General features: G+C 39.0%; 1 protein-coding gene across 1 annotated transcript in view; it reads left to right on the top strand.

Moving 5' to 3' along the window:
* Positions 1–5,206: 5,206 nt before the first annotated feature.
* ANKRD31 (ankyrin repeat domain 31) overlaps positions 5,207–22,587 on the top strand; it is a 168,002-nt gene continuing 150,621 nt past the window's right edge. The window contains exons 1-4 of the mRNA XM_064273145.1: positions 5,207–5,346; positions 14,951–15,024; positions 17,382–17,482; positions 20,256–20,261. Of these exons, the coding sequence (XP_064129215.1) occupies positions 5,243–5,346; positions 14,951–15,024; positions 17,382–17,482; positions 20,256–20,261 (285 nt within the window). The 5' untranslated portion in view covers positions 5,207–5,242. The remainder of the gene's footprint in view (positions 5,347–14,950; positions 15,025–17,381; positions 17,483–20,255; positions 20,262–22,587) is intronic.

Below are 22,587 nucleotides of genomic sequence, written 5' to 3'. Positions count from 1 at the left end.
TAGTTTTAAGCTACCAATTGTTGGGTTAGTATCCTAGTACCCTAGTGTTTACAGTTTGCGCCATCCAGGGACTCCACATTCATAAAATTGTGTTGTTAGGTGCCACGGAGTCTGTTCCAACTCATAGTGACCCTACGGACAACAGAATAATTACATTACTGGAGATCACGCAGGACAGCAACATCTTGCAGACGTTCTGGGGCGATAGGTTGAGGAGGGTTGTTATAATTTACCACTCAAACTCCAAACCGAACCAAACTCACTGCCATCGAGTCGATTCCGACTCATAGCTACCCTGTATCACCAGGTATGTCTAATCCTCTGATTCTCGTTTCTGAAATGCTGCAAGTTTCACAATCATCCTCTGCTGATTTTATGGCTTCATTATACCTTCTTATCAATTGCCAGACTATTCTTTATCTTAAATTTTATAATACTTATAGCTTTTTGATATGTTTTCATATCTCATTTTAAAGTACCATAAACCTGCAAAAGCTGCAACCTGTGTAAGGCAGAAACCTGTCAGAGATGAAAAACTCAGTATTTTCCCCTAAAACTGTTACCGGAGAATGGCCTCGGTTCTTGTCTTTGGTGTAGGAAAGAATTCAAACACTGAGACAAATAGTGCCAAGCGAGCAGAGGTTTATTAGTAAGCAGAGGGTTAGTAGTAAAAGCACACATGACTAGGAAGCGTCAAGCGGGCTACTCAGTTAATGAAAGAATCTGAGTGCCCCATAGTTGTTTTCTTAGGGTTTTATACTCCTTTTTCTCTTGATCTGTCTCTATCAACATTTAAAAGCCAGGACAAGACCCCCTACGAAGACAATTTCGTTGGCTTAAGGTTTAATTGCCAAGTTAGAGATCTTATCAAGTTAAGGGCTTTATCAAATCAAAGACCCCTGTAAAGATCATTTCCTTGGCTTAAAGTTTAACTATGTAGGGACCATCTTATTGAGGAACATCACCACTCCCTGTCTCTTCCTTTGTTGGGATTGTGTTATTGAGGAATATCACCACCCCCTGCCTCTTCCTCTTCCTGAGTACAAGCTCTCCCCCTCCCCCTTACAAAACAAGTGATGGAAAAGTGTTAAGACTGCACCCTGTCAATGGCAGAGAACTTGCAAGATCCAGGAAAAGAAGACAGTGCTGTCGTGTTCCAGATTTCACTGTATAATTGAGTTTGTCATAAATCCTGCTCTGAAGAGGCATATCCCCACACATGTGAATAAACCATTAATGATCACTAAAAAACAGACGTAGCGTCTTAGTTATCTAGGGCTGCTATAACAGAAATACCACAAGTAGATGGCTTTAACAAAGAGAAGTTTAATCTCTCAGTCTAGGAGGCTGGAAGATTTAATTCAGGGCACCAGCTCCAGGAGAAGGCTTTCTCTCTCTGTTGGCTCTGGAGGAAAGTCCTTGTCATCAATCTTCCCTTAGTCTGGGGGCTTCTCCGTGCAGGGACCCTGTCCAAAGGACATGCTCTGCTCCCGGTGCTGCTTTCTTGGTGATATGAGGTCCCCTGTCTCTCTGCTCACTTCTCTCCTTTATATCTCTTGTAAGGTAAAAGGTGATGCAGGCCATGCCCCAGGGAAATTTCCTTTACATTGGATCAGGGATGTGACCTGTGGGTTACATTCCACCCTAATCCTCTTTAACATAACCCAGTCTTGTCTCATTAACCACAGGGAAAGATTAGGGTTTACAACACACAGGAAAATTGCATCAATCATGAAATGGAGGACGATCACACAATACTGGGAATTATAGCCTAACCAAGTTGATACATTTTTGGGGGGGTGGGGTGGGGGTGGGGACGTGGTTCAATCCATAACAGTAGGTATTGAACCAACACATCTAATTCTGTGTAAACCTGCCTTTGTGTGCTCCCACATTTTAGTTTTTGAGAAAAGGTATCAGGTATCCTGATTTTTCAGGTTGTATTCATTCTTTTATTCATGCAACGGTCCTAATTTTTGCTAAACAGAAAGTGAATTGCTTGGGTTAATGGACCAGCAACATTTCGGTAAAAAATGTCTAAGTCTTTGAGAAAATCAAGGTTCTTTTGGAAAATGTATTTTAAAATAGCTTATCATGAAATACTTGGGGAAACACTCATATAGCTTTATTATTGGATATATTCTCTGTGTTATACATATTCATGTTGTGTTATATTTGATAAACATATATATGAAAAACATAAGACATCTTTCATGAAAGTCTCACCTCTAAAGAAGGTATTGAGTATAAATGGCATGAAGCTATTGGCAGGGAAGAATTTTAGTTATAAAAATATAGCATGTAAAATAATAATTGGACTTCTTTTTCAAAAGCACGTCTCACTATCTTACACCTTGCACATAATCTACTACCTGCTTAGTGCTCAAGTCTCATTTCAAACCATCTTCCTCTTATTCCCAGCTCCAGGCACCCAGGTCTCCTTCCCATTCTTCTAGGACGTCTCATTTCCTTTGTCTTTATTTACGTCTTAGGTCAAATGGCACCTCCTCAGAGACACCGTCTCTGACCATATTCCCCATTTTAGTAATGTTTTTCTTTCAAGCACACATCATTCTCTGAGTTATCTTGTTTATTCCTTTACTTGTTTATTGTCTGTTTCATCTATTACAAAGCAAAGGCAGTCAAAGCAAGGGACCTAATTCTCAGCCCTCCTTCAGGGCACTGAGCCTCATTGCCATTTGTGGTTTAGCAAGGATGCTGTTGGGCCTAAGTTTGGAATTGACTGGACAGCAACAAATTTAATACATGACCTAATCAACGATCATGGAGAGGGATGTCATAGGATAGGGAAGTTAGAAAGTGTAAAGTAGAGTTTGGCTTTTTCATCTTCTGAAGTCCAAGGCCTAAGATGAAGATGAATAACACATTTTGGCCTCATACTGAGAAGGGCATTTTAATTTGGGGCATCCCTAGTAACCTCCCTGATCACCAGTGAAAAACTAAAAATCCAAGAATGAAGCTAATTGAAAAGAAAGCTGAGCTGTATTTCCTTTCAATATTATTTGAGTATCTGGATCCTGACATACCTGAAAGGTCCTAGTTACACCTGGACTTCCAGTTATATATCTCAACTCACTCTTTTAATCTGGTTAGACCAGTTGAAACATATTTTTGTCATTTGCAACCTAGATTCCTAACACAGATCTCTCTCTCATCCGTTCTTCCACCTCTGCCCTGTACTGAAACCTTTGGATCTCTGTAAAAACAAGAAAAGGTTCCTTTAAAATCACACTGACACTTAGGATCTCTGCCATTTCTTCTTTATGCTTTGAATCTTGGCAACCTCTCTAATAAAATAACAAGGGAACAGAAGATGCAAAAATAATTCTCTTTTCCACCAAAAGAGAAAGCATTTTAAAAAGGAATTTGAATTTTGGACTCAGAAGTTCTCTATACTTCACTAAAGTTACCAGGTATCTTGGAGCAAGTGCTACTATTAGTGGAAGTTCAGGGCTGATTTGGGGCCACCCATGTCTTTTCTTGAGTATGCACCACCCTATACTGCTTGCATTTTGATACTGCTTGCAATCACTTATATGTTTAAAGAAACAACAGCACAGCTAGATGATCAAAAGTGTGGGTGAGCAGGAAAGTTGATAAAAGTTTAGGTTTGATTTAAACACAGAGGATATAGGTGGACAAGTGTGAAAGAAACAAAGAGGTCTAGTTCAAATGCCTTCAGTTGGTAGCCAAAAGGTTGGAGGTTCAGTCAACTCAGAAGTGCCTCAGAAGAAAGGCCTGGCAACCTACTGCTCAAAAATCAGCCACTGTAAACGCAGTGGACACAGTTCTATTTTGACTCACATAGGGTTTTGCTATGATTCGGAATCGACTAATCCCAATGAGAAGGAGCCCTGGTGGCACAGTTAAGGACTCTACTGCTAACTGAAAGTCTTGTAGTTGGAAGCCATGCTCCAGGAAAGATGCGGCAGTCCGCTTCCGTAAAGATTACAGCCTTGGAAACCCTGTAGGACAGTTCTACTCTGTCCTGTAGAGTCACTAATAGTAAGAATTGACTCCAGGGCAACGGGTTTGGTTTGGTGCTAAAAAATCCGTTGCCGTTCAGTCGATTCCTACCAATAGCGACCCTATAGGACAGAACAGAACTGCCCTACAGGATTTCCAAAAAGCAGCTGGTGAATCTGAACTGCCCACTTTTTGTTTAGCAGCCAAGCTCTTAACCACTGCACCACCGGGGCTAAGGTGAGGACTACTTGGTAAGTTTAAAGGATAACTACCAACTGTTTTAAACTGTAGTGCTTTAAAATAATAATAATAAAATAATGGCAAAGCCACTCCACGCAGTGAAAAGGGCACTGGATTTGGGAATCAGAAAACCCATGCTCAATCTATTTATTTGGCAAACCTTTAAATACCTACTATGTGCTAGGCACAGGGGATTCCAAGGCGAATTCAAAACACTTGCTACGTGGAAGGTGGGCCCTCTTGGCCTGAACGCCTTTCAAAATTCTAATCCCTGATCTAGAAACTGATAAACAGAGCAGTTTTGCCCACCTCAGGGGACATCTGGGAGGGGTGTCAAAGGGATAAGGAGAAAGGAAGCACTAGGTGTACTGCAAAGCACTCTTCGGGTCTCATGGCTCACAAATTCAGAATGTAAAGACAGATCTGCCGCTGACACCTCTATCACGGTCTGGATCTTATACAGACAAGGCTCCTGCGTTGCAGGCAACCTAATTCAGGTCTCCCTCGCTGCCAATGACGTCAGGCGAGCTCCTCGTACGGTCTTTCTGAAACACAGTTGCCTTTCTGGCGCTCACGGCCGCAGTCCCGATCCTCCTTCGGCTCAATGAAGGTGCACAGGAACCCACCAAGAACTAGCGCCGTGGGGGCCGGCACGAAGCGGCGGGCTGATCCCTGGCGGCCTGGCGAGGGCCGTCTACCACTTCCGGCCCCGGCAGTGCGGGCGGGGCGGCGCGCGGCGCGAGGTTCAGACGCGTGGCGCGCGGCTGCCGCCTCCCGGCGGCAGGGGGCGAGACTACCATCCGGGACGGCCTGTGTGATCGGGACGGCCTGTGTGACTTGGACGACCTCGCTGCCCTCTCGGCGCGCTCAGCCCGCACTGTGAGGTCCAGTTCCCGCCAAAAGTTTTACTATTTTTTAACTCAGAATTTCCCCGGCCCTCAGAGCGCCTTTTTTTTTTTTTTTGAAGAGGGGAGCTAGAGAAGTAGGGGGAAAAGACTCTGAGTGCGAGGCGAAGATGGAGGAAGGCGCCCAGGCCCCAGACTGGGACAGTGATGAAACCATGATAGAGGAGTCGGTGACGGAGAGCGACCTGGAAGAAGAGGAGCTGCCCTGGAGAAGGTGACCGCCGTTAAGGCCAGAGCTCCTACAACCTTGCGCTCCCAGGCCTGGGCACTGGCGGGGGAGTGCTCTCTGAGGGCGTACGGAGCTCTGAAGGCGTATGGAGTTCTGAGTAAAAATTGTTACCGCCAGGTCGCTTGCTGGCAGGAGGGAAGCTAAGCCAAACAGCCCTTCCTGAGCTAAGAACTTGTAAATAAACAAGACCCCCCCCCCCCATTTAGGACAAAATGAGGTTTAAAGTAGTTGTCTTTGTGGCATTTTTTCGAAAGCCTTTCCTCCTAGACTGGGGCACAGGCAAAGAAGTCTTGGGTCTAAACTCCTTAAGTGCATTTTGTTTCAAGCAACTGGTAGCTCAGGTCAAGGAGACGGCTAATAGCATTTGTCTGGGGAAAGGATGTGTGACCTGAATCCTACCAAACTGGAAACAGTTTTGTGATGAAAACTGAAGCATATTATCTGTCCGTGCTAGATGCAGGGAAAAGATGGACAAGATGAGTCCGTTGCCCGTGAGAAACTTGGGGGCCGGGAAAGACACATAAACAGACAATTTCAATATAATGTGAGAAGTCTAGGGACTGAGGTATGTTCAGGGTGGTTTAGGAACCCAGAGGGACTCTTACCTCAATCTAGGTAGTCTTTAGAGTTTACTAGGTTTGACTCCTGAATACAGGCGTTAAGGTGGGTTAGGAATTATTCAGAGGAAGAGGAGGCATTCTAGGTCAAGGGAACTTATTAGGTAAAGGCATAGATGTGAGATACAGCACTGTGGCATGTGTGTTGGAATGACTTGACAGCAACCGGTTTGATTTGGTTTTATGATCCATTTTGAGTTAATTTTGTGTATGGTGTGAATTATAGATTAAGCTTCATCTTTTTGTATATGAATAGCCAATTGTTGGTGCACCATTTGTGGAAAAGACTGTTCTTTCTCCATTGAATTGCCTTTGTGTTGCCGGGTGGAAACCCCAAGTTTTGCTTCGTGTGACTCATTAGAACCAATAAACAAGAAGCTGAGATGGGAGAGTAGAAAGGCACCTTTATTTCCTTGGGCAAAGAAAGGAGCAGCTGGATCTGCTGCCTCCAGGACTGCTCACAGGTGGCTTGGGGAGGCAGGTTTTTACAGAGAGCAGACAAGGAAATGTAAATTTATCATGAATATTCACGATCAACCTTCGCACAGGCATCCAGAGCTTTGGGGATGAGGATGCGTTTTCTTTAGACAAGGGTTCCATTCCCAGGGATGGAAGAGGCGATCAATTTTCTTTCATTAGCATGTTAATTCTCCACCCAGAGATGGGGTTCTTACGTGTGTTCGGCACTTAATGAGCTTAATAGGTCACTTAAAGTGCTAAGATGGTGTTTAAAACCTGCCAAAACTAGTTGAGGCCAGCTATGGCTCTTCTGTGGTTATCTTGTCAAGGACAATTTCAAAAGAATGGGGAATCTGTTCTGCTTGGTGTAGGAGGACAAGCCAGAGCAAGTGTCTCCTAGAAGGGCTGAGCTCTGAGGCTGCCAGTTTCCCTTGCACTTTAGTCAAAAATCAATTTACCATGTTTGTGTGGGTCTATTTTTGGACTCTGTTCTATTCCATTGATCTATATGTATTCATCTAGTTACCTAGTGGTTTCCATAACAGAAATATCACAAGTGGCTGGCTTTAAAGAACGGATACTTATTTTCTGACAGTTCCGGAGGCTGAAAGTACAAATCAAGGTCTTAGATGTATCCTCATGTATCATCTGTCTTACCCTGTGTGTGTGTGTGTCTGTGTGTCTGTGTCTGTGTCTGTGTCTGTGCTGGCCTTATAACTCAGAAGTGTTAGGTTTAGGATCCACCCTACACGTGTATAACCCCAGTTGACTGGTTATATTACACTAGATTGCATTATGGAAGGTAATCTTCTCTACCTGAGACCAGCTGATTTAATCACATGTAACTATAAAAAAAAAAAAAAAATTTTTTTTTTTTTTTTTTAACTATACCATGGCAGCAAATAGACTAGTATTTGGCGAAACCACTGTGAACTGTAGCCTAGCCAAGTTGACAGATAAAATTAACCATCACAGTATCCTTTCACATAAATGACCCTGTCTTGATTATTGTAGCTTTACAGTAAGTCTAGGAGCCCTGCTGGAGTAATGGTTAAAGCACTCAGCTGCTAACCTACCAGCTACTCCACAGAAGAAAGATGTGGCAGTCTGCTTCCATAAAGATTTATAGACTTGGAAACCCTATGGGGTAGTCCTACTCTGTCCTTTAGGGTTGCTGTGAGTTGGAATAGACACTACTGCAGTGGGCTTGGGGTTTGTTTTTTTTTTAATAGTTTAAGTCTTGAAATCGGGTAGTGTGAATCCTCTAACTTTAATCTCCGTTTTCATAATTGTTCCAGTTACTCTTATTCATTTCTCTTCCCATATGAATTTAGAACCAGCCTGTTTTTAACCACAAATTCAATTTTAACAAATATAGTACTGTCAGGTCATCTATTTTTCTTGACTGAGTTTGAGTAGTTTCGGTAGTTTTTTGTTAGGTTTGTTGTTGGTGAATTGACCCTTTTATTATTATATAACATCCCTCCTTGTTGCTGATCATTTTCCTTGTTCAGAGGTCTACTTTGTCTGACACTAGTATAGTTACTCTAGTTTTCTTTTGATTCTTGTTTTCCTGGTATATCTTTTTCCCATCCTTTTACTTGTAACCTTTCTATTTTATTGTATTTAAAGTACATCTTTTTAGACAGCATATAGCTGGTCTAGTTTTTTTTTTTTTTTTTTTTAATTCAGTCTGACTGCCTGGGCGATGCAAATGGTTTGCACTTGTCTACAAACTGAAAGGTTGCCACCCCACCTAGTGGGCACTGCAAAATAAAGACTTGGCAATCTATTTCTGTAAAGACTATAGCGAAGAAAACCCTACAGAGTTGGGGTCTACTCTTCAACTTGTAGGGTTGCTGTGAGTTGGAATCGACTTGATGGCAGCAGATTTTTTGTTTTGGATCTGTGTATTTTAATTGGTATGTTGAGACCAATTTACTGTAATTATTGATATAGTTGGATTGAGGTCTACCATTTCATTGTTTTCTACGTTACCCTCTTTTTTGTTCTTCTGTTTCCCCTTTCCTGCCTTTTTTTGCACTTTTTTTGGTGGGGAATTACAATTATGTACCTAATTTTTGCAGTCTAAATGTTTAGAGTTATTATTTTACCACTGTAGGTAAAACACTGAAACCTTATCATATAGGTCCTTTACCCTCCACCCTTTAACCCCCATACAATGTTACAATATTTACTTTCAATAGCCATACCTATTTTAAAGAAATTAAGAAGAAAAATATTTCTAATTTCTGTTGCTCTTCTTCCATTCCTGAATTTCTAAGCTTCCCACTAGTATCATTTCACTTAAGCCTGAAGACCTTCCTTTATCACTTCTAGGACATGGTCTGTTGATGAAAAATTCTCTTAGTTGCCCTTCATCTTAGAATGCCTTTATTTTACTTTCATTTCTAAAGGATATTTTTGCTGAATATAGAATTCTGAGTTGACGGTTCTTTTTTTTTCAGCATTTTAAAGCTGTTGTTCCACTGTCCTTCCTTTCGCCTTCATGATTTCTGGTGAGAAATCTGTAGCCACTTGAATCATTATTCCCTTATATGTAATACTATGTCTTTTTTCTGTTTGCTTTCTAAATTTTTTTATTTTTGGTTTTCAGCAGTTTAATTATTATGTGTCTTTTCTTTTTTTTCCTGTTTGAGCTTTCACTGAGCTGCTTCTGTGAATTTATGTTTTCCACCAAATTTGGTAAGTTTTCAGCCATTATTTCATCAAATTTTTTTTCTGCTCCAATCTCTTTCTCCTCTCCTTCTGAAATTTCAACAACGTGAATGCTAGACCTTTTCATGTTGTCTCCCAGGTCCCTGAGGCTCTGTTTATTTTTTTCAATATTTTTCTCTCAGTTCTTCAGACTGTATAATTTCTTTTGATCTAGCTTCAGTTTACTTACTCTTTCCTTTGTAATATCCACTCTGTTACTGAGCTCATCCACTGAATTTATTTCAAATATTGTAATTTTCTTTTCTAAATTTCCATTTGTTTCTCTTTTGTAGTTTTTATTTCCCTGCTACAAACTTCAGTCTTTCCATTCATTTGACTAATGTTCACCTTTACCTCATAGAGAATGGTTATAATAGCTGCTTTAAAGTCTTTGTCTTATAATCCCAACATCTGGATCATCATGGAGCTGGCATCTGTTCATTGTATCCTCCCTTGAGAATTGGTCAAATTTTCCTGGTTTTTTGTATGTTGAGTAATTCTGGATTGTATCTTGAACATTTTGAATATTGTTTGATGGATTTTTGGTCCTGTTGAAATCCAGTGGAGACTGCTGATCCTTATTTGTTTTTAGAAGCAGTCAACTCGATTAGGCTTAGACTGCAAGTTCTATTTCACCTTCAGTGGGTGGTGATCAAAACATCATTCCAACTTTCAGAACCTTTACTGTTGGACTTGAGTCTGCCTGATGCATATACCACTTGAGTTATTCTGGGGCTTGGGCAGTATTTAATATCTTAGTTCAGTTCTCTAAGCCTTTGGTAATGCTTCTTTGGCTCTTCTGTGCAGATGGATAGCTCAGAATTGAACCTGGGGCTTATGTTAGATCATATACAGAATTAGGTGATTCTCTATTTCCAGCTTTCTCTTTTCCAGGATTTCTCCCTCTCCTCCCTCCATACATCCCTTGCTGGTTCATCTGACCAGAAAGATAGGTTTCTTTCAGAGTGTTAGCCTTCTGCATTGTCAAGCTGTTCCTTGCAGTTGAGGCCTCCTGCAGGGCAAAGTGTTAAGAAAACCAAACCCGATGCCCTCAAGTTGATTCCAACTCATAGTGACCCTATAGGACAGAGTAGAACTGTCCCATAGGGTTTCCAAGGAGCAGCTGGTGAATTCAAACTGCTGACCTTTTGGTTTGTAGTGAAGTTCCTACCCACTGCACCACCAGAGCTCTGTGTTAAGAGAGATTTGAAAAAAAAAATAAACAAAGGGGATTCTCCCCATATTCTTCAGAGTGGATAGACACCTTTTCCCTGGTTTCTCTGGCTAGAGAGGCAGGTTTTCTCCTGGGTTTTAAGTGCTTGTTCTGCCACAGATGGTCGCAGTACAGGGCTGAGGCAGGGCCTAGGAGATGAAAGAGAGGGGAAAAATAAATGAAAACATAAAAGAAAACCCAAGGATTCTCTTCATACCCTCTGGCATAGAGGGACCTATTTCCCAGTCTTCTGGATAGATATAAAAGATTTCTTCTGGAGATTTTGCTGTTCATGCTGACTGCACAGTTCTGGGAATTGGCCTGCCCTTGGATCAAAGCCAAGAGACAAAAAAAAGACCAAGGGAGGAGGGACCCAAATCCCTAAAAATGATGAAACTCACTCCTATTACAGATCAGATTTTGCCTTCAGTCTCCAATCTACCTGCTATTTTTACTTTTTGGAGTTCTCAGATAGTTGTCTTTTATATTCTGTCCAGAGTTTTTCATTGTCATGAGTAGAGAAATAGGCTGTAGATAAGATGGCTCACTCTGTCTTGAGTGGCCAATGTTTTTTTTCTTTTTCTTCTGATTCATTTTTAAATACTCTTGCAGTGCCATGGAAATAATCATCCTTTCCTACCTTGTAGCCCAAAGTTAAAAATCAGCTTCTCTTCTTTTTATTGGCATGGCAATTCAGTAAGCATCTAAGCAGAGCTGGAGCTGAATACTAGTGTGTTTGTTTGTTTGTATTGTTTTGTTTTTTTCCTTCATCTATGCTTAATTGTATGCAGTTCATACTGGTTGTTTTTCATGCACAAGCTCTCAATTTTGGAATGAGAAGCACAGGCTCTGTAGAGTAAAAATCCTCAACAGGCCAAACATTATATAGTTTTACATAGCTAAGTAATTCTTAAAAAATGTTGCAGCTACTAAAGTCATTTTGCAAAGAACTGAGAAAGGGTTTGGTGACCTTTGGGGCCTGAAAAGACAAGGCTTTCAAAGAGGCAGGATGCCAGGTGTTAACTATGTATGAAAAAACTCTTTGAGAGCCTGGTCTTGGTCCTAGCTCTGCCTCTGGAAACCTTGTTCTCAGATGCATCCAACCCTTGTTGTGGCTCTGTAGGCATTGCTACTAATCCTTTGTAAAAATTCAAGTTAATGACTAATAGGATTTTGTTTGTGATTTGTATTCAAAGAGGCACGATTTGTTTTTCTTATATGTACCTGGGAACTTTTTACCAATCTTTATTTTCTGCCTCATCTTCTGAAAATATTAACTGCTCAAAACATTAAGAGCTAAATCCCAGGTTAATCACTTTGCAGTATATTTAAACAGAACCACCTTATAAGACAACTCATTGTTATATGGATTTTTATGTATGTTAAGGTCAAGTTATATTCTCAACATAATAATTGCGTACAAAAAAACAAACCCAAATCCATTGCTGTTGAGTCCATTTTGACTCATAGCTACCCTATAGGACAGAATAGAACTGCCACAAAGAGTTTCCAAGGAGCTCCTGGTGGATTCCAAGTGCCAACATTTTGGCCAGTAGTCATAGCTCTTAGCCACTGTGCCATCAGGGCCCCTAATTGCATACAGTAAAAGGCTAATTCAACAAAATTAGCCTGTAAGATGGACAGACCAACCCTATCTCCGTGTGAATTGTCTAGCTAGAAAATACCTTTTACAAAGGACATTAAAATATGCTTAGGGGAAGTAGAAATAAAAGCAAAGTACAAGGAGACATAACTTGATAGTCATATTAAATTAGATTAAGGGAGCAACATTTTTGGTCAGGATCTATGTCAAAATAGAAGGTATTTCACTGAGTAAAGCAGAATGGTGCCAAATACTATTTTTAGAGTGGTTACACCAGAAGGATATTTTAATTAGTTATTTTAAGAATCAGAGGCTCAGCATGGCATTAGGACTCTGTACTATTGAAATTTTAATAACGTATAAAACTGAAACCCTAATTGCCCCCCCCCCCCGCTGTTTTTTCTGATATATGGCCTTTCTGGCCCTGGGTTTGTAATTCTGTCAAAAATGATTGATTGGCCCGCATACTGCTCTGTGATTGGTCAGTTTTAGTCACCTTGCAGGGATTGGTTGGTTTACTGGTTAGAAAGGTAGTACGTAAAATCACTCAATAGGGTTGAGCAACTTGTAGCCCATCTAGAGGATTGGTCAACTCAAAATGGGCCCTCTGGGAGGGCCCTGCCTTGAAATTGACGTTGGTTATATAACCTGCCAACCCCCACAGAGGTAGAGATGGGGAGGGGGAACCTTAAGACTAAGAAGAGCCTGGAGCAGAGCTGTTTGACCCAGAGTTCCTGCATGGGGGACCTCCTAAAAGAGGTGTAATACAGGTCAAAGGCTGTAATATTGAAGGCAGCAGAGGCCTGGAAGGGGCCCAGCAACAGTGGCTGAGAGAGGTCCTGCAGGGCTGAGAGAAGGCCTGCATGCCTGAGAGAACTGCTACACTGGTTATGAGCTAGGCCAGTTAGCGGCAGAGAGGCTGATGGCAGAGAGGCCTGACAGCAGAGAGGACTGAGAGAGCTGCCCTGGTTGGAAGCTGCCTTGCACCGAAGAAGGGAGGGATGTGTTCTCCACTTTGGGAGACATCCAGAACTTGCCTATGTGCTTCCTGATCCTGGGTTTTAGCCGTTAAAAAAAAAAAAAAGCCGTTACTTCCCTAATAAATCACATAACTCTGAGTATGATCTATGAGTTCGGTGTGGCCATTGCAACAAATTATTGAAAACTACAGAGAAGTAGAGAGTGCCGTGGAGGGAACAGCTCATGTGAGAGATGGTGAAAAAGTTGGAGAGTGGAGGTATGTCTGACCTCCACCTCATAGAAACCAGTTTTGTGCTGATCCTGGTTTTTACCCATCAGGAATTTAGATGATGCCTTTTGCCATATTACATACACACAAGCCTCTGTAGAGGGAACGTTCAAAGGAAATACACCCAAGTCTTAATACAAGTAGATTTACAGGAGACTTCTGTATTCTTATTTGTACTTTCTTTTTTGTCCAGGTTTTCTACAGTTTGTTTGGATGCTGATTTGAACAAAACAGCTGTACAAAGAGACATTTGGGGAAATGTGGCTGGGTGCTGTCTATTTAATAGTTGTCTGTTTGCTGTGTAATAGCTTATTCTAAAATTTAGTGTCTTATAACCACAGACATTTATTATAGTGTCTCTGGGTCAGGAATCCAGGCTTGGCTTAACTGAGTACTGTGGTTCAGGGTCTCTCATAGGCAGCATTCAAGTTGTTGACCAGGGCTGCATTCATGTCAGGCTTGACTGGGAAGAATGTGCTTCCTAGCTCACTCATATGGCTGTTGACAGGATTCAGTTCCTCACTGGCTGTTGGACCGAGGCCTCAGTTCCTTGCTGACTACTGACCAGAGGCCTCCCCCAGCTTCTTGCTGTGTAGGTTTCTCTATATGGCAGCTCACAGTATGGCAGACTGGCTTCTACCAGAGGGAGGAAGCAAGGGAGTAAGAGAGGGAGAGCAAGAAAGAAGTCTGCGTCTTTTTTGTATCCTAATCTCTGAAGTAATATCCCAATATGTTTGCCATATTCTCTTCATTAGAAGAGTCACTGGGTCCAGCTCACACTCAAAGGAGGGGGTTACACAAGGGCATGAATACCATTTTAGGGCTGCCTACCTTTTTTTTTTACCAGACTGTAAATTGATAATATAAAGGAATTACTGATTTTTTTAGGGTATAGTAATTACGGTTATTTTTTAAAGTGTATGATTATTATGGCTTTTAGAGTTACATACTGAAATATTTACAAGTGAAGTAAAACAAGATGTCCAGAATTTACTTCAAAATAATCCAGGGAGAGGTCAGCAGGGGTGGAGGGAGTGTCAGGGGGATTATAGATGAAACAAGGTTGGCTGTGAACTGATAGTTGTTGAACCTAGGTGATGGATATACTATTCTTTGTCTCTCTCTTTTTTTTATTTGTTGATGTTTGAAATTTTCCGTTAAGAAGTGAAAAACAAACATAAAACCTTAATACCAAATCATATAAGCATGCCCTAGTACAGATGATTCACTGTTGCATTCTTGGATTCCCAAAACGCTTTTTTTAGGTAGAGAAGGTGGTATTTAAGCCTGTGTAGTAGCATCCTCACCGTGGTATATCACGGCAATTCCTTAGTTCTGTAGCTTTCCCTAGATTTGGAGCTTGTTTAAGGAGAGGATTGTGTGTCTTTTCTCTCTTTTTTACTTCAGTTCTGCCTAGCACATAGTAAAATGTGTATCCAAAAATTAAAGGAATTCTAGCTAACCCTAGGATTTTAATCTCAGTCTTTTTGTGGCCTAGAGAAATCTGAAGGGAAAAAAACCACCAGCACTGGTCCCTAACGTGATCTCTTCACTTCATCTCTGTTCAAAAACAATATTGATATTTGTCCCTTACCCCCGAAATTCCAAAAATAATAACAGAATATTTGTAAAAATGAACATGACAATGTGAATGAGCCTTTACATTTTATCTTAGGTAAGTTTTTAATTAAATTGTATACTTCCGTGCCTTCTTTTTTGGTATTTGAAAGGTTGCTCTTTGATCAAGACATATCTCTTAGATCTGAGTCCAGTCTCCATGCTGGGATAAGTGGAATGTGGAAAGGTAAGAAATGATACTTTTCACTAAGTAATTCCTTTAATTTAATTAATTAAATAATTAAAATCAATTAATTTAATTCCTTTAATGAAGTATTATTACATCATTAACTTCTCCTTTTTATTTAGTCCTTTCACTGTACTTCATCTTACCTGATACCCAAATGGCACATTAGAGTTTCACCTTGGAGTGGTTTTTCCTGCATGTAGTTGGAAGGGACAGTATGTAATATTGGTCCCCAGAATGTGTTCTTATGATGTACGGAGTACCACTAGTAAGGAGTTAGAGGTCTGTTCTAATGTTCCAACCAAATTTTTTAAAATTTCTTTTCTTTTCCTTTTCCTAGTAGATAGATCTTTTGTTATTTTTTCTAATTATTAGAAGTAAAAATATTTTTAATATACAAAGCATTATACTGTAGAAAGTAAAAGGGCCCACCCCCTACTTTCCTTTATAATTTCACTCCCCCAAATTGCCAATATATAGTATTTGTATATCCTTCCAGACTTTTGTATGCCAATATAAATATCCTTTTTGAATAATTGGTATCATACTACATGTATTTCTTTCCTGGTCTACATTGACCTACCTCAGCTTTTTAAATTGCTACATATTCCATTGTTTTTTTTTTTTTTTTTTTTTTACATATTCCACTGTATTAATGTACCTTAATGAATTGATGATATTTATGGTATTTCTCACTTAGTACTATTACAGATATGAATATCCTAGTGCTTGTACCTTTGCCTACTTTTCTGATTATTTCATTGGAATAACTAGGTATGGGTTTACTTTTAAAGGGTGTGCACATGTCAGAGTTTGACATAGATTGTCCCCCTTTACCCCTTAAAGATGCCTTTTCTCCTCTAGACCCAATATAGAACATACTGTCTTTGGTAAACTGGTAAGTAGAAAGTATCTTGTTTTAATTTGCCTTTTTGAAGAATACTGAAGTTAGGCATATTTTATTGTTCATCATTGTCATTTTTTATGTGTGAATTGCCTATTTATATCTCTTACTTTCATTTTATTATTTATAAGATCATTTTATATATTAAAGATAGCAAACCTTTGTCATATATATTACAAATAGTTTTACCAAGTGTGCTTGTTATTTTAAAATTTTATTCATGATATGTTTTGTAGTGAGAAATTTTAAGTTTTTATATAGTAAAATCTATCAGTCTTTTCTCTTAGGATTTCTTGGTTTTCTGTCAAATTTAGAAATACTTTACCTACCTCAAGACCATAGAAATATTTTTATTTCCATTTTTTATATTTAATTCTTTAACCTATTTATAGTATTTTGGCGTTATTGGAAAGGTAGTGCCCTAACTTTATTTTCTCAAATGATTAACCAGTTGCCTCAGGGTTATTTCTTGAATAATCTATCTTTTTGCAACTGTTTAAAATGCTGTTTTTGTCATATTAAATTCTCAGATATATATATATATATATATATATATATATATATATATATATATATATATAGGTCCCTTTCCCTTTATTTTGTTTCTTTGATCTATTTGATACCCCTGCACCATCACTACATTATTTTTATCATCCTTAGCTTTTAGCACGTTTCTGTATCTGGTAGGGAAGGTAGCCCCTAGATAGTGTAGGTGGTTACAGCATTTGTCCTAAGTTGCTTTGGTACAAAGAGCAAGCTCAGCAAAGTGTGAGACTTTACTTACTCTGTGCTTCTAATTTACCTTCTAACTGTGAGACGTTTTGGTTTTAGTTAGATCTCTGCTCTGAGCTGGCTGTTTTCTGGGGTTCCGATGGGGGAAATCTATATAGTTACTTCTGAGGGAGCCCCTCCTTTTCCTGTGTTGACTAGCAAGCTCTTTACCACTGATTTTCTTTTTTAATTCATTCCAATCTTCTGATTTATAGATGGTGTATTTCCTTTTTTGTTTGTATGTTTTCTTTAGGAACTTGGGAATGGGGGAAGAAAAGTTAAGATATTGGCTCAATTTGCCATCTTGGAAACAGAAACTCTGGTTTTTCCTGGGTTATATACTGGCATTATGAGTTTTAAAAAATGACCTAAAAGAAGTTTAAAAAAGAAGAAAATAAAGATTCTTTCTAATGGGACTTAAATCTATATAATTGTCTAGACATATACTTTGCATTCACTGATCCTGAAAGAAATATCAAATATTATTCTGTTTAATATAGCATATACATTTCCTTCTAATTAATGATTCAAAAACCTTGACACATAAAAGTGACAGTTAAGAAATTATGATTTCCAAAATGACTTTTAATGATGTTTTTCAGTGTTACTAAAATCCTTGGTTCATTGTCAAAGGAGAGCAATAAAGGTGTTGCAAACGATTTATGACTATATTTCATTCTAGGCATGCCTTCTCCTGAGATTCAACTTGGGTTTAAACCCAGAGAGTGTCCACAAGAGCAAAGGAGTAGCAGGAAGATGATGCCTGTTCTTAGTGAGGATACAGTCTCACAGGTGTGTAGCATACTGACTGAACCCAGACACTGACTGAATGCATACTAATTAAGAATTGGAAATGCTATCTCTAAAAGGGGCAAATTACTGATGATGATTTTTTTGTCTATCGTTTACTTCGTTCTTTTCTTATTCAGTGTTGCCACCTTTCTTAACCAGCCATTCTATTTCTTTGCTGCAACTTTGATGAAAACCAATTATTTTAGGAGAGGGATTTCCTCTCTTATACATTTTATGCTTCTTTATGGTAGCGGTGTGTAGATAAGGGGAACAGAAGGTTAAAGTCAGATATAGTAGTTACGATTTTCATCCACGTTGTATGTCAGAGATCATCTTAAATTTGTGAGGAAGGTACTAGTGTGTGTATTATAATTTGAGATATGGGTCTCTGATTACCGTACGTATGTGTGAGTGCCTGTGTGTACACACATATCCTAAGAATTTTTATTTATTTGCTGTTTTTAATGCAGACACCATGGGGAAAGATAAAGGGGTGATTCAGTTAGCACCCTGGCATAAATAAATTAGCTAATCAGATACAAAGTCTTAAGGAATGGAAGAGAAGAAACGTACATTTTAACAACAGAGAAGATGGCTAATGGCACTTCCAAAGTATGACTGTGCAAGTGTATTTAATATTGTACCTAGGAAGATGTAAGAGAAAAATTCAACACCAAATATTTCTTCTTTGAAGCTGAGGTGTCTGTATCTGGTTTCTAATAATTTGTTTAAAAATCAGTTTTACAATGTCTGAGTTAAGAAAAAAGAACATTTTTTTTTCCCTTGCTTTCAACCCACCCGCTGCCGTTGAGGCGATTCCGACTCATAGGGACCCTATAGGACAGAGTAGAACTGTCCCCGTGAAATGAGAAATAATTATTTTTGTCCATTTTTTTCGGAAGCATTTCTAAATGATTAACTACCTCAGAAAAGTGGTTTTGTGAGCTTTATTATCACATTCACTTGGGTAAACCCACGGTAGCTTTTTAAAAATACGGACTCCCACACCCATATGTGGGTGGAACCTGGGAATCTCCATTTTTCCAAAAGCCTCGCAAGTAATTTCTGATGATCAGCCAGCTTGAAGCAATTGCTTTAGAGGACTTGAAGAGTTAATGGATGAATCTTTCAAAGGTTTATCATTAAAAAAAAAAAAAATTAGTTAGCAAATTAACCACTCCTGGTTATGGGCTTCTTGAAAAATTAGGATAAGCCAAAAAACCCATTGCTGTCAAGTTGATTCTGATTCATAGCGACCCTATAGGACAGAGTAGAACGGCCCCAGAGGGTTTCTAAGGCTGTAATCTTTTTTTTTTTTTTTTTAATTTTTATTGTGCTTTAAGGGAAAGTTTACAAATCAAGTCAGTCTCTTATACAAAAATTTATATACACCTTGCTGTATACTCCTAATTGCTTTCCCCCTAATGAGACAGCCCACTCCTTCCCTCCATTCTCTCTTTTTGTGTCCATTCCACCAGCTTCTGACCCACTCAGCCCTCTCATCTCCCCTCCAGATAGGACATGCCAACATAGTCTCAAGTGTCTACTTGATCTGAGAAGCTCATTCTTTACCAGCATATTTTTCTATCCCATTGTCCAGTCTAGTCCCTGTCTGAAGAGTTGGCTTTGGGAATGGTTCCTGTCTTGGGCTAAGAAAGGGTCTGGGGACCATGATCACCGGGGTCCTTTTAGTCTCAGTCAGACCATTAAGTCTGATCCAAGGCTGTAATCTTTACGTGTAGTGGTTAAGAGCTACAGCTGTTAACCAAAAGGTCGGCCATTCAGATCCACCAGGCGCTCCTTGGAAACCCTATGGGGCAGTTCTGCTCTGTCCTATAGGGTCACTATGAGTCGAAATTGACTTGACAGCAACGAGTTTGGTTTTTTTTAATCTTTACGGAAGAAGACTGTCACATCTTTTTCCTGTGGAGCAGCTGGTGAGTTCAAACTGCTGACGTTTTGGTTAGCAGCCAAGTGCTTAACCACTGTGCCACCAAGGATCCTTAAAATAAGCATAAGAAGGATAAATGAAGTAATTGATATTTGTCCCTCTTTTTTCATTTTCATGGAAATTCATTGAGAGTAAAATAGATATTTTATTCATTTAACTTTCCCCTTCCCCCCTTTTTTCCTACAGTAAATTTAGACCCTGTAACCCAAGTGTTTAACTACCTGTAGTAAATTTTCTATTAATATTATTTCCTAACCTGCCAAATAGATTTTACTGTAATGAAAATGAACCTTTAGAAATTTAAGTGTGTAAAAGAATTGATTTTATCAAATAAAGAAATGGAGATAACAGAAAAGGTGCTTTCCGAGAGTTATTTAAAGAAAATAATATATATCGTTTTACAGCTTGAGTCAGATTTCTAAATAACTACTGAACAGATTCCTAAATAAATTGTTCCTCAATGCAGTATTGACATTTCAACTTCAAAGAAGACTATTTTAGAAATAATGAGGATAGACTGTGAAGAAATAGGGGATCTTTGATTTGACATACAACATACTAATTTTTCAAAATATAGACACCAATCACTTAAAATATTTCCATACTTATAATTTTATTAGATTTTGAATACCTCTCCTGGTTCTTTACAGATGCTATTTATAGAAAGCAGTTTTTAAACTTAGCATGAATGGATTTTGACCTTGTTTTGAGAATTTAGTAATACATCTGGAGAGATAATTGGAAACATTGATGTCTATCAAGATTAGGGGCCATTGCTGGTCTCATTACAATCACTATTTGGTCATCTGGAAGATACTTGTCTGACAAGGAATGATTATTAATTCAGTTATGAGGTTATTACTGTCAGGTTGCTTCCCCCACCTTCCACTTTCTGAAATCCAAGACTCTATCTGAGAGGTGTAAATCAGGGTTGAGACTCACTTTTCCTCCCTGCTTCTGAAGCCTTCATTTCCATCCCCTATCAATTTGTGGCGGTGAAATCAGTTAAAATGAACTTGAAGAGAACCTTGAGAGGGAAATGAATAACTACAGGTTTGTTTGATGAGCGTGTAATGGAAAAAGGGTTGGGGTTGGTAAAGACAGAACTTGTGGAGAATTGTTTATATATGCACTGCAGGGTCAGGTAACATTCTCTTCTACTTGCTACTTCTCTGAGGCGTAAGTACCTGGGACCTCTGAATGCAGGTGGTTTTTCAAAACTTAGGGAACAAACACCTTGACTCTACTGAGCTGATCATTAATGCCGTTGGTAGTCTTTTCCCAACTCTAGCTCATCTTGGTCTACTTCAGTTCTTAAAAAAAAAAAAAGGATCTTAGAATTGCTGTCTCTGCCCAGAAGTTGCAGTGGCTTAGGAATATTTCTGGGAAGGAGTGGGGTAAAAACTCTGGCCTGACTCAAACAGACTAAAGACAGTTCTCATTCAGTGGTTAAATCATTTTATATTCGAGTTGTATTTAGATTTTAGTGAGTGGAATATAAAATTACAATTTCAGTGTTTAAGGTTACTGAAACAGTGTGGAGATGGTGCCATATGTCCAAGTGAAACCCTGCAAGGGACAATAATAGGTAGTTCTGAATTATGACGTATTTGAGTTGCTTACGACCATCCTTTTTTTTTTGGACGTTATGGTTAGTAATATATACCACATATATTGTTGCAGTGTGTAATTTGCTGATGTTATCATTCTCAGATGTAATGTTTCCTACCACCAAAGAAAATAAAGATCAGATTTATAAAGATACTGATAATAAAAAGCAATAATAATGAAAGCTAAAAAAAAAAATAATAATAAGGTATTTGACTTAAGTCAGAACTGACTTAAATGACGGAGCAGTCGTAGGATTGGAGCCCTGTCATAAGTTGAGGACTACCTGTATATGGATATTTACAAAAACCAAAATAAGAAACCAAATCCGTTGCCGTCGAGTCAATTCCAACTCATAGTGACAAGTATTGGAAAATATCTATATAGATAACCAAATATCTATATCACTCTATATATAACCCATGGATACCTCAGTCTGAGAGAAAGGTATTTTATGCAAATGTTATCAGCAATTCATCAAGGTTATTAAAGCACTTAGTGAATACCAGTAATGAATATTCTCTACTGAATGTTAGTAAAGTTTGTGTGAGACATTGGATGCCTTATGGAGAGCCACAGTTGATTGGACAGACCTGTCTGGCCAGACTTCTTCCACTCCCAGTAATCCATGACTCAGTTGAAGAGAATAACCTGATGGTAGAGAATTGCTCTTTGGTTAAGTAGATGTGCTCCTCTTCTTCAAAATTAACACAATAATTAAAACTTCATACCTCACACCGTATTCCCAATAAATGAAAACAAGAAAACTCTATAATTTAATGGCCTGGTCAGAATACAGTGTAGGGGCAGGAGGAAAATGGCAGCCACATGTATCAAAGATAGATAGCAATTTAAGTCCCTTAAGAAATAATTGATTGAAGTATTTCTTTGCCTTTTGTTAATTAACAAGTGAACAATTCTAGCTCCCATTATATCCAGAAGCATTTCTCTTAGATAGTATTTCTGCCTGTGGAGGAGACAAAGTCAGCCTCTAGGAGCAACCCCCCTTCCTGCTTGCTCTTTTATCTTTAGCATTTTTCTTATGTAGTTAAGGCCTTGATTGTCTGTTTGAAGAGTCACTGCCTTTAAAGTGAATGAATAATTAGCCCTCAACAAGAAAAGTCATTGGTCCTTTAGTAAGATAAATGAAGTGGGTATTACAGGTATTTGAATGAATTGCTTTGTGGAGAATCAGAAATATAAGTATATTGTTGTTAGTGACCGTTGATTCAGTTCTGATTCGTGGTGACCTTATGTGTAATTGAACAAAATGTTGCCTGATCCTGCACCATCTTCATGATTGCTGGTATATTTGAGTCTATTGTGTCAATCCATCTCCCTGAAGGTGTTTTCTTTTTTTTGGACCCCTGCTTTACCAAACATGGTATCCTTTCTAGTGATTGGTCTTTCCTGCTGATACATCCAAAGTAAATGAGTCAAAGTCTCACCATTCTTGATTCTAAGGAATGTTCTGGTTATATTTCTTTTAAAACTGATTTGTCCGTTCTTTTGGCAGTCCCTGGTATGTTCAGTATTT

This window comes from Loxodonta africana, chromosome 2 (assembly GCF_030014295.1).
Source record: "Loxodonta africana isolate mLoxAfr1 chromosome 2, mLoxAfr1.hap2, whole genome shotgun sequence".
In the NCBI taxonomy this organism is placed as follows: domain Eukaryota; kingdom Metazoa; phylum Chordata; class Mammalia; order Proboscidea; family Elephantidae; genus Loxodonta; species Loxodonta africana.
The sequence above is the reverse complement of the archived record's forward strand: the minus strand, read 5'-3'. Positions and strand labels throughout refer to the sequence as shown.